This window comes from Arachis stenosperma, chromosome 8 (genome assembly GCF_014773155.1).
Source record: "Arachis stenosperma cultivar V10309 chromosome 8, arast.V10309.gnm1.PFL2, whole genome shotgun sequence".
Classification (NCBI taxonomy): domain Eukaryota; kingdom Viridiplantae; phylum Streptophyta; class Magnoliopsida; order Fabales; family Fabaceae; genus Arachis; species Arachis stenosperma.
The window spans coordinates 50,163,041-50,176,614 of record NC_080384.1 but is presented as its reverse complement, the minus strand read 5'-3'; the positions used below and the strand labels follow the sequence as shown (position 1 = coordinate 50,176,614).

The 13,574-nt window shown below is 32.5% G+C and overlaps 1 protein-coding gene across 1 annotated transcript; it reads right to left on the bottom strand.

Moving 5' to 3' along the window:
- Window positions 1-357: 357 nt before the first annotated feature.
- On the bottom strand, window positions 358-5,578 carry LOC130946271 (disease resistance protein RPV1-like). The gene is made up of 4 exons (XM_057874946.1): window positions 4,532-5,578; window positions 3,160-4,252; window positions 2,741-3,028; window positions 358-2,641 (listed from the first exon to the last, which is right to left on the bottom strand). Exons 1-4 carry the CDS (start codon window positions 5,011-5,013, stop codon window positions 1,265-1,267), a joined length of 3,240 nt encoding a protein of 1,079 aa, XP_057730929.1. The 5' UTR covers window positions 5,014-5,578; the 3' UTR covers window positions 358-1,264.
- Window positions 5,579-13,574: the final 7,996 nt, after the last annotated feature.

Genomic DNA, 13,574 nt, shown 5'->3' with positions numbered 1-13,574 from the left:
GAAAGTGTAACTGAAATGGGCAGGGATACTGTAAATCATGTAGTAAGGAGAAGTAAACTTTAAAATCACTACTAATTCAGTTAACAGATCCAACTGAAGCTATTATACTATTAAATTTGAAGTGAAATTGGTCATAAAAAATATTATTTAGATATAAAAAATCAATCATTATATATTTATATATAAATACATGTGTAAATTTATTTTTAATGTGAATGTTGTATTTCAATATATTCTAACACTAGTAGTTAATTTTAGTGTACATCTAACATGGTTGATTTGTTATATGCACTCCTCCCATTTTTAAGTTAATTATTCACTTTCAAATATTTATTTGGATAAAAAAACGATTAGAATATATTGGACTTAAAAAAATTAAGAATTAATCCCCACAAATTAGTTAAAGGCGAGCTTCAGTAGCTAATTGTCCTTTCAAAACAAATACCCATAATTAAAATATATCCAAAACAAATGACCTGCAGATTTTCCTCTTCCCTCTGTAATGAACATAAATCTGACTTGTTATGCTTGCCGTATCTCACTCCATGCTGCAGTAACAAAAGTTTGAAAAACAATTCCCTATAACCTCATTGCAACAAATTACACCATGGAACTCAAATTAAACATCTTTCCAAAAACATTCAAAACCAAAAACTATGCCACAATTACAAACACACAATTTAGCACACAAATGCACCCTGGCATACCCACATAACACAAACTCACCTCTATCAAAAGTTCAAAACACAACTCATGTATTTTTTCCCAACGAATTAGAAACAAAATCCAATACCCACATAATATAAACTCAACTACTCTTGTGGGTGAATCATTTCTTCATGCTCAAACTTCAACCAAAGCCAAGAGAGAACTGACAACCTGAATTTTGTGGACAAACTGAAAGTGGCGTAAAGAACCGCTTCAATAGACAAATTCTGCATACAAAAAAGATGCCCAGATTTGATGCACACAAGATCCTCTTTGCATTCATGACACCCCCTAAAGAACCACTCTGATCAGCTTCAAATATATCCAAGTCCTTCACTTGTTCTGTTTTTTACTGTTGGATGCATGCAAAGAGCTCTTTGCAAAAGCTTCAGATTTGGAGAACCATATAGCTGGAGTTTTAGACTTGGCAATGATACATGTAATATAGGTTTATAGAAAAACCTCTGTCAAGAGCTATAAGGACTAAGAAGAAGAAGTGTTATGGGAATGCAAAGGGAACAGGGTACACAAAGATCCCTTTCTCCGCAGTGGTAGCTTACTCTTCCTCTTCCTCCTCCACCGGAGACACAGACGAAGAAGAGGCAACTGTGATCTTCATTTTCCTACAAGCAGAAGGAGGAGAAGGTGGGGTGATCTTCAGGTTCGGAGCAAAAGTTGCTTTTCTTTTTGATGTTTGGGTTCCACTTTTCTTCAAATCTTGGATGTCTTGCTTGCGCACCCACCGAGCCCCAGAATTCTCTACTTTCATTTTAAAGTCAGTATGAAATACGAGTTCAAAGCGATAGTGTTGGCAAAATTGGTCAACAAAATAGTCACTGGTGAAGCAAAGGATGAAATGCTGAGAATTTTTAGTTTCACGCGCGGCAGTTAAATGCTTTTTAATGAATTCCTTACCGTTGCAAATCACCGATAAATGTACCATATAATTATGATGACTACTCTCGGTTGGGCATAATCGGAAACAGAGAGCAAGTGCCATGATTTCATTATGTGGCAATGTGACTGATACTCCATTACCCTCTTCCTTATGGACAAACCACAATGGAATTTCCTCCCCTTCATTCTGTGCAACCCACATATGCAAGAGCCCGTCAGAATCATGGATAGCTGATGCTGCAAAGCCACAACACACCTTTGATATCACATTCGAATGCCATGTATCCAGTGATGCAGAATCTCGTGCATTTAGCTCTCTTATACTTGATGGAAGCTCTGGTAAAACCTTTAGATTAGGGCAGCGGTCTAGATTCAGACGTCTAAGCCTGGGGAGTTCATGGATATTTATTGGAACCCTTACAAAATTGTTATCTGATAATTCCAAATCCGTCAGAGACGCAGACGATAGATTGTAAGACCAGGACTCCTGATATGTGAGAAAACAGGCCGATAATCTCAGAATATCCAATGAGGTCAGACTAGACGGCGAATGCAAAGATTCAAGGAGATTTGGACAGTAAGAGAGATTCAAAACTTCGAGGGATTTTAACTTTTGAATACTGTCTGGAAGGCAAATAAGCCTTTTGCAATAGTCTAAGTACAACTCCTTTAGGCAAACTAAACAGCCAACCGTTGTGGGTAGTTTTTCTATGGCGGTTTCCGACAAAGAAAGAACTAATAAATTTGTCATGCATTCTCCAAATTCTGGAAGTTTCCTCATACTTGTGCAGCCAACAAGATCCAGTTCCTTGAGGGAACTCATCTCCAATTTACCTCCAAGAGTTTCAAGACTTGAGCAACCACGTAAAATAAGTTCAACAAGGCTCTTGTGGCCTGTGAGATACGGGGGAAAATCATTCAGTTCATCACAACATTCAGCATTAAGTATTTCAAGATTGGGAGCTTCAGAAAGATCTGGAATTTGTTTCAGCCGAGGACAACCAGACAGATATAAGTACTTCAGCTTTTTCAGAAACTGAACAAAATAAAGAAACATCACACCATTACTATTCTTGCAAACATTAATCAATTCAATGCAGTAAACTTTAATAGAGCACTACACGAAAACGTTCACCTTTTTTCCATGCCATACTTGTATAATGCTGGAGCTATAAGACAGATCAATTTCAACAAGCTCATAGTATTGATCCATAAAGGGCAGAGTTTCCATTGGACAAGCTTCCCAGCGCAAAACTCTCAATGAACAAGGAATATAGCTAAGAATTGGAGCTTTCACGTCATCTAAAATAAGGAGCTTTAGCTGACATATATTTGAAAAAGTTAAATCACTCCAAAACACGGTATATTGTTCTTGATAGATCTCCCCATTGCCTAAAACGATGCTCTGAGTTGCTTCAGTTCCCTACACAACAAATCAAGGAGAAGTCATTCAATTATACTAAAAACAGAGAAATTTTTTAATGGCGAAGATAGAAAAATAGATGCATTACAAATTCATATTTTAATTTTATAGTCTTATCAAACTCCACTTACCTTGTTTTGAGTAAGAACAAGATTGATGTCCTCGTAACCCCGCAACCTGCTACGCTTGCTAGGATCATTTGGAGATTCTTGAATTACAATATGTTTGCCCAATTCTTCAACCAAATCATGCATCTCCAAATTACCATTGTCATTTATAGTGAGTAGAGATCTATCTATCAAAGTAGCAATACCAATTTCAACATGATAACCACACTCTTCTAATATTTCTATTACAAAATCTTTGTAACATCCTTTGAAAAAATAAGCAATATCTAAAAAAATATCCTTGTCCATGGAATCTAAACCATCATAACTTATTTTCAGCGTATCAAAAATATCGACATGTGGAAAGCTCTTTAATTTTCCAAGAGCACTATGCCAATCTTTAACGGGTCTACCACAAAGGTGGGAACCCAACACCTCAAGTGCCAATGGAAGACCAGCACAATATTTGACCGCCTGTATGCACAAATCCAAATACTCTTCTGCAGGCTTTCGTTGTTTAAAAGCCTTCAAACGAAAGAGATCAAAGGCTTCGCTTTCCCCTAACCCTTCAACATTGTAAATTTCACGAGCATCATATATCTTTAGCAGATGCATGTCTCTAGTTGTGATGATTATTCTGCTTCCAGAACCAAACCAATCTTGCTCCTCGGCCAAATTCTTCAACTGTTTTTCTTCATTTATATCATCAAGAACAAGAAGAACTTTTCTGTGACACAAAGAAGCCCGAATTATTCTCCTCCCATCATACTCATTTTTGCAATTACTCGAGCTTCCATTGATATGGTCAACAAGTTCTTTTTGTGCTTGAACAATACCATTTTTCTCACATGTCTCTCTTACACTTGCAAGAAAATAAGTAACTTCAAATTCACTTTGGATGGCTTCATATACGAATCTAGCAATAGTTGTCTTGCCTATGCCGCCCATCCCACATATGCCGATATAGCGAACATCATTAGGCCCAATACCAATGTGACTAATCACTTGTTCCACTCTTAAATCAATCCCTACAAGCTTGTTCATGGAAGATGGCAAGTTTGGGATCAATTTTTTATGTATACTCTGAGAAATGTTTTCCACCAATGTTGCCTCATTCCTATTAAGAGAAACATGTTTCTTTGTAAGTCCGGCAATAAAAGAAAATTAAAGCAACAAATTTTGTACAAGATTATTTTCTTTCCAATTTCTGTTTATGTTTTCTTAACCACGTACTAGAAACTTGAGGATCACCCCAATCTAATTACTTACAAGTAGTGTATATATATATATATAGTCTAAAATTTCTCACTACTATAATCTTGGCGGTGTTCTAATTATTCAGTTAACATAATTTGCAGCGACAACAAATGAAGTCACTGATTCGTAGTGAGCTTACTGATATTTGGAGCTCCATCCAGAGTATCCAGCAACTAGTGTTAACGCATCTCTCCATGTTCTAATCTTGTCACTTTCTTGTCCGAATCTGTGTTCATGTTTCCTAAAAGCTTCTCCGAAGGTTCCTTTCTGGTGCCTCACATCAGAAGGCTCCACACCATAGAACACCGTCTCGATGTGTTGCCCCAACTTATGCTTGCATTCAAGGATCTTTTGGAGCTCGTCCAAGCACCAAGTGGAGGACGCATAGTTTGGTGAGAGAACAATGATTGCAAACATAGACTCTTCAATTGCTCTGAGAAGTTCATCCGAAATAGCATCACCTTTGTGAAGATTACTGTCATCAATGAAAGTAGTGATTCCCTTCCTTGTGAGTGCGGCAAAGAGATGACTAGTGAATCCAGTGCGAGTGTCTTCACCCCTGAAACTGAGGAACACATGATACTTGCATGATCTTGATGAAGTATAAGAGGTGGATGCCATGTATATATGTTGAACTTCAAAAGCAGCAGCTTGGAATTGGATTGTGGTTTGTATCTGCAGTCTGCAGCTTCTATAGAAGACTATTATTACTAAAGAACTAAGATCACTATGTCACCGGTTTGTGTGATTAGGGAGAAATCGTAGAAGCAGCTTAGGTAGTTTTATAGGACACAAAGGATGAAAACAAGGATAGGAGAAAGGGGTTTATTTTTCATTACAAGCCAGAGAATCCCCTCCCTTCCATTTCCATGGTGATGATAGTTTCTTCTTCCTCAAGGTCAACCACTTGAAGCAATTACATTAATACTTTTTGTCAACTCAAAGCTTGTCTAATAAGCACTTAACAAGTTTCAGAAAGAAAGATTCCTATATGAATTTGTGTTATCACATTAACAATCCAAAAACCAAGTGAAGGAATAGTATGTTACAAAACTTCGTGACATTACTTCACACACTATAAAATTGAACCCCACAAACTCAATCTTCGAACTTTGTCAAACTAGCAATTTCCCTTTATAAAGAAAAAAAAGGGAGAAAAAAGAAGAAAAAAAAAAGAATTGATAAGGTTTAGTTCAGGAATTTTTACAAACACCCTTCAAGCATAACAACTAACATACAAGTTACAACACAGGAACAGGTCTAAGTGAAACTTCACTCAACTTGGCATACAATAATATAAAAAAAACTTGGTTAGAACTCACAATCTAGTAGTTACTTTGGTCAATGACAGGCATTATTGTAAATAAAAATGCTCTCACTACAGTGAAAAAATGACTCCCAAGAGATTCTGTTTCATTCATTTGTCTCTTCTATGCAATGAAATCAGAAAAAATAAAAAATAAAAAATAAAAAAACTTGCGGCGGTTAATGTGAGTGAGTCAACGGTTTAGAAGCCGCGTAGAAAATTGGATTTTAATGGTCAAGATTAAAAGTGAGAAAAGATTTTAGCTTTGGAGTGAAGCAGAGAGAACAGTTGCATTAGTTTAATGACAATTTGATAATATTAATTAATTAACAAAAATTAATGACCGAGGTGGGTGCTATTGAGTGATGGGAGAATGAGACCATGAGAGTGACATTGAAGAACTTCATTGCTTGAATTTTTATAATAAGGAAGCTGTTGAAATGCGGAAATGGTTGTTCATTTTTTTTAACACTTGAGAGAATAAAGTGTGATCTTTTATTTTTAATTTTATAAGTGAAATAAAAAATAAGAGAAAAAATAATAAATAGTGAAATTAAACACTTGATACCATTCAATTTTTTTTTACGAGATGATTCACTCCCTTGAGATTAGGGGTGGAAACAGGTTAGGCCAGGCCAGGCTTTACTCTTAACAGGCCAGACCTGTAATAGAGTATATTGGCCTTAGCCTGGCCTGTAGCTTGGTATAGGCTTTTTAATGAGTACTGAGCCTGGCCTGTTGTTAAATCTGGCCTGGCCTAAAGCCTGTCAATAAGCCTGTTTTTTTTAAATAATAATTAAATTTAAGATATAATTTAATTTTTAAAATTATAAAATATAAAATAATAAATTTATGAATAATATTGATATAAAATATACATATATAATTAAAGAGACAAATGGCTGAGTGGATAAAGGTATTATTATAAGATAAAAAACTCAAGTTCAAATCCTTCTAATAATATTTTTACTAGTATAATAAATATATATATATATATATATATATATATATATATATATATATATATTTGCAGACTCAGGTCGGCCTGATAGGCCCAACAGAAAAGCCTAGGCCTGGCCTTTTAAAGAATATAGGCTTTTTTAATAGCTTGAGTCTGGGCCTATTTTCTACCAAACACAGGCCGCCTGGCCTATTTTCATCCCTACTTGAGATGCAGCTTTTATTGTTAAGCTCACTTCCATGCAATCTCTTTTGTTGAATATCAAGAATTTTTTCTCCTTGATAAGATTATTTTTCGATATTAGTATATATTAATGGTTATATATATTAATAGTGATAGGATATTTTTAATTTAATATTAAAATAATATATATTAATATCAAAAAATTAATTATAAAATATAATTATTATTGTTAACAAAAATTTTAGTAAAATTACAATTTAATAATTAACAAATTATTAAAATATATTTTAGAAAAAAATAATTTAATTATTAAATTTTTTAAAAATATTTTTAAAAAATACAATTTTATTACTAAAAAAATTATTTATTAAAGAATATTTTAATAAATAAAATTTAATAACAAAAAAACAAAATTTTTGTTAAAGGGTATTTTTATAAAAAATAATTTATTTTTTTTTAAAAATAAATAAAGTTAACAGTAATTAACACAAAAAATTTAAAACGGACTAAAGATGAAATTTTCTAAAATTATAAAGAATAAAAATGTATATTTTATAAATAAAAAAAAGTGTTATTTTAGTATTTTTAAAAAAAGAGGAGAGTGAAATTTTCTAAAAAAATGAATACAGATGAAAGATCATTTTTGTTTTCTATTACTACTATTCATGTTTTGAAAAGAAAGAAGGAATTTTGTATAGAAAACACATTTTTTTTTGCAAATAAAATGCGTAAAAAATTCATAAAGTGAATGAAGCTTACATATCTAATAGGGTAAAAAATGTAAATAAGCCAAGGGAGCTGAAAAATTACGCAAATCTGCCAAACTGAAAATTGCTTCACGAATGAGCCAAAGCACATTATTATTATATTATATAATTCGAATCAGGTTGGTTCAAACTACAAAAACACATAATTCGAACCAAGGTAGCTCGAATATTGATGGAACAAGTGATGCATGTAATTCTAACTTAGTTGGTTCGAACTAGGATTGAGAGTAATTCAAACTAGGTTGGTTCGAATTAGTCAAAGTTTGCCTCGAATAGTAATTCGAATTATGCTGTTAAAAAATTAATAATTTATTAAAAAATTAATAATTTAAAAATTTAAAAAATATATAATTTATTTCATACGTTAAAAAAAACCTAACAAAATATTTAATTACGAGATTTTTTTTAAATATTAATGAGCTATCAATTCGAATTCCATACAATACTTTTTTGTCCATTTTTAATAGCTCATGAATATTTTTTAATAATTTTTTAAATTATACTACAAATAATATTTTATCCTATGCAAAATAATTTTAAAAAAATAGCTTAGAAAATGTTAGGAGTACTATAAAAATTTGTAATGTTCTAATAACTTAGGTAAATACATGAATGTACTCAAATTTTAAATAAAATATTCTACAAAGTCAATAATAATTTAGAAATGAAAGAAAATATTTTATTCCATACAAAATAATTAAAACATATATTTTATTCTATACAAAATAATTTTAAAAAATGGCTTAAAAGATGTTATGAGTACTATAAAAGTTTATAATATTCTAGTGATTTAGGTAAATACATGATAAAAATATTTTTTTTTTAATTTCTAAATTATTAGTGACTATGTAGAGTATTTCTTTAATGTTCTAAGTCATTAAGACATTACATATTTTTATAGTACTTCTAAAATTTTTTAAGCTATTTTTTAAATTAATTTGCATAGAATAAAATATTTTTTTGTGGTATAATTTAAATAAATTTATTAAAAAATATTCATTAGCTATCAAGAATGGGCAGAAGAGTATTGTATAGAATTCGAATTGCTCACCATATAATTTGAATAAGAGTGATTCGAACTTCCACATGCGTAATTCGAATCATGTAATATCTCACCATATAATTTAAATAATTTTATTAAAAAATTATAATGAATATTTTTTAATAAATTTATTTAAATTATACCACAAAAAAATATTTTATTCTATGCAAAATAATTTAAAAAATGGCTTAAAAATGTTAGAAGTACTATAAAATTTGTAATGTCCTAATGACTTAGGACATTAAAAAAATACTTCACATAGTCACTAATAATTTAGAAATTAAAGAAAAAATATTTTTATCCTGTATTTACCTAAATCAATAGAATATTACAAACTTTTATAGTACTCATAACATCTTTTAAGCTATTTTTTAAAATTATTTTGTATAGAATAAAATATATTTTTTAATTATTTTGTATGGAATAAAATATATATTTTTTTAATTTTTAAATTATTAATTTTTTTAATAAATTTTTTAATAAAATTTTTTAATAAATTATTAATTTTTTAACAGCATAGTTCGAATTACTATTCGAGGCAAACTTTGACTAATTCGAACCAACTAGGTTCGAATTACTTGCTGAAGCGTCCAAACGTGTAATTCGAACTCATTTAGTTCAAATTATTCTCAATCCTAGTTCGAACCAACTAGATTCGAATTACATGCATCACTTGTTTCATCAATATTCGAGCTACTTTGGTTCGAATTATGTGTTTTTGTAGTTCGAACCAACCTGATTCGAACTATATAGTAATGTACTTTGACTCATTCATAAAGCAATTTCTAATTTAAAGAATTTGCGTAATTTTTCAGCTCCCTTAGCTTATTTACGTTTTTTACCCTATCTAATATTTAGGTCATTTTTGTAAACAATTAAACAAAAGCTAAATTGGTTATTTCCTGAAAAGTATCGATGTAAGTGTGTTTTACAGTTTTAGTGTATTGGAATAATAAATTAATGTATTATCAAACAATACAACTTAGAAAAAAATATCTTTTGCAGAAATTAGTAGCGAAATTACTTCAATAATATGTTTCAATTCGTAAATCAAAGCGTGTATTTTTTTCTAAAGTGAGATAATTCTGTTCATAAATAAAAAAATATAAATATTCATATACGAGATAAATAAAAAAAATAGAGGATTCTTAATATTTTACTATAGAGATAATATCATATAATAATATAATAAGAGAAGTAAAAAAATAAAGTGCTCACATGTTCCTAATTTTTCATAAAAATCAGTTTAAAATCAGTATCATCATTTTCTGAGAGGAGCTATTAGGTTGGGTACGTAAGACTCCTATTCTTAAGTTCCACTCAATATAAAAATTAGAGTCCTTGGTGCTCTTTCTAGTAATTACTAAATCCATTTTTTACCAAATTTTCTTTGATTTTACACAATGGAAGATGCAATAATTGATTGTTTCTGAAAATTGTATGCATTTTCGATAGATAAGTTGAATCGATGAAATGCGATGATGAAGCTTTAAGTGTGTATTGGAATTAAATTGTAGTCCCTGAACTTGCACTCGAGTCTCAAAGTGATCCTTAAAATTAATAATTACTCAAATTCGTTCTCAAAATTGCTCTGTGGAACTCATAATAGTCCCTAAAATAATTTTTGTTTTTGCATTTATAAAAAAAAAAACGTAATCCCTAATACGAAGTTGTTTTGTATTTATAAAAAAAAACATAATCCCCAATTATCTTCACCAATTTTCTTCTTCACACTGTTCTTCTTCTTCAACTTCACAGTAGCAACAACAACAACATATCATCATTGCAAACAATAGTTAAACTATCAAACTCATATTAGTTTATGTAGACATCCGATAATTATGCCCAAATCAATAATTTGATTTAAATAACAAAAAACTTTATAAATCATACCAGCAGCAACAATAACATGCAACAACATCACATTGATCAACAACAAAAATTAAAACATAAACAATCAAAATAAGAATAAATGAAGGGGAAGAAGAGGCGGAGCAGATCGGTGGAGTAGAAGGAAAAAGCAGGCCGGTAGAGCAGAGAAACACATGACAAGAGGAGGCCCCACGGCGGTCCAAAAGCAAATTGACCAGAGGGGACAATGACAGCAAAAAAGACAACGTCGCGGGAGGTCTGTCTTTTACAATTCTTTTCATCTTTTATTATCTCTCTTTGTGAATTAACAAACTATTATTTTATTTTTTTTGAGTTGTTTAAACAATTACAAAATACTATTTTTTATTGGAAGTGATTACGAAAAATGAAAGAGAAAGGGAACTGGGGATGGATTGGGAAAAAGGAGCGTGAAAGAAAAAGGGAGAGGGAACAAGGGAAGGTGAAAGGGACTGTGGAAGAAAAAGGAAAAGGAAAAATAGAGATGGATTGGAGACGGAAAAGGGGAGCATGGAAAGAAAAGAGAGATGGAAACTGGGGCACCCCCCATAATATGTTTAAAAATGTTACATATGGGAGTTGAACCAAGGACCTTAAGCATGTGCAAAAAGTTCCTAGCCACTGAACTAAGGATACTTGTGTTATTTATGAGATATTTGTGTCATTATAATATTTTTTTTGTCAACCCGCGGGTAGGGTCGGATACCCGCGGGTTGAGCGCGGGTAGGGTTAGGATTGGGTATTTCTCAACCCGCGGGTAGGGTAGGGTTGAGTGTTAGTCAAAAACTCAACCCGCGGGTAGGGTTAGGGTTGGGTTCAAATCCTACCCTACCCTACCCATTGCCACCCCTAGGGGGAAGGGACCGTGGAAGAAAAAGGAAAAGGAGAATTGGGAATGGAGAAGAAAAAAGAGAGCTTAAAAGGAAAAGAAAAAAGAGAACAAAAAAGGTTGAGAAAGGAAAAAAGGAGTATGAAAGAGAAATAGAAAAGGGGAATTGGGAAGGGGGTAGGTGGGTGTGGGTATTTTTTTTTAATAAATATAAAATAACGTCATTTTTAGTCTTTTGATGAACAAAAAATGCGTTGGAGACTAATGTAAGTCTCGGAGTACAAGTTCGAGAATAAAATTGAGTAACTATTAATTTTAAGGACTACTGTAAGGCTCGAGTGCAATTTCAGATACTACTTTAAAATTGAACTTGGTCGTGTATTGAAGATGTAATTGAAATGGAGATGAATATAGTAAATTCTATGTGGTAAAAAAAAGTAAACTTTAAAGGTATTATTAATTTATACAATTGAAGCTATTATACTATTAAATTTAAAATAAAATTGGTTATTAAAAATATTATTTACACACCAAAAATTAACTACTAAATTAACTGTTATATATTTATATATAAATATATATAATTTAATTTATTTTTAATATATATTTCATATTTTAATATATTTTGTATTAATGGCTAATTTTAATGTATATATATTTGAGTTAATAGTCAATTTCGTTCCTGAAAGATACCTCGATCTCCATTTTCATCCCGAAAAGATAAAATTAATCAAAATCGTCCTCTAAAGATACCGTACCTGGTTACGTTCGTCTTTCCGTCATCTCCGTAGCTGAGTTGGCAAATGTCCGCTGACGTGGGCCGTTAACTGCCAAGGTGGCAAAGAAAAAAAACGACGCCGTTTCAGTAGAAGGCACTACTAGCCTTGAAACGTCGCCGTTTTGTCTTCAGAAGAGGGATTCAAACGTTGCAAAGCCTACTCCAGTCTTATATCAACTATCGCTCTGTCTTTCGCTCCAAAACGTATCGTCTCCCACAAGGTATGCCCTAAGCGTTTGACCCAAATTCTGAACCACCCCAACGACGATCGTTAGTGCTGGTGGACGATCAGAGTAGAAAAGCTTTAGCCATTGAATGCAGAGTTGATGTTATACTGAAGTAGCATTGATAGTTAAAGAAGGCATTGAGACGGTGAGAGATAAGAATTGAACTTTTTTCATGATTTCTGACTTATTCTGTGATGCGGTGTATTGTTACTGTGGTGGTGTTAATGTTCGTATGATTTAAAGTATGATTTGGGGTGACGAAGGGTTTCTTTGTATAAGTGTTCTTTTACCATTTTTGTGTATGAGATTGTGTTACTTTCTATGGCTCTGTGATGGTTTTTAGTGAGGGATGTTTGAATTTAGTGATGGTTCTGTTGCATGTTTATTTTGGGTTAATGGTTGATTGGTACAAACTGTGTCTAGTAGCTAGTGATACATAGAGAGTAGTTGTTGCTGTTCATGTTTGTTTATGGTGTTTTCGTGTTTGTTATTATAGATGGAGGGTCCTCCCATGACGTTTGTTTTTCACCATGGCGGGTTGTTTAAAACGGGTGAGAATGGAGACATGGTTTATGAACCTGATAATACAGAAGTATTGATGGGTGTTGACGGAGACACACTTGATGTGTTTTTTGTAAGGGGTTACTATAAGGAGTTGGAATACATTGAGGCTGGAAACTATTGGTGAAAAGTTCCTAGAGTTCCGATTGCATCTGGATTGAAGAAGTTGGTGACAGATGCTGACTTGATTGCAATGTGCAAAGATTGTAGGAGGAACCAACATTTGATCAACCTATACTTTGAGGATTGCATCTCATAGCCCCGTGTAGTGGACAACATAGGGGAAGGTGTAGCTCTTCTGAAAGCAGGAAGTAGTAAGAAGAAGAAGTCCAGTTCCCAAGCCAAGATGCACCAGTCCCAACCTATCAAGACTTCCACAGTGATGCACTCTCAGCCCAAAAAACCAACCTCTCAGCCCACTAAGGCAGTCTCACAGTCCAGTAAGCCCAATTCTCAGCCTACTAAGGCAACCTCACAGCCCAGTAAGCCCAATAAGCCTTACTCTCAGCTCACCAAACCAAGATATAGACCTACTAAGACTACCTCTCAGCCCATAAAGACTCCCTTGTAGTTAACAAAACTCCACCCTCAACAAACCAAAACTAACCTTCAGGGGAAGACAGTCTCACCTCATTCCA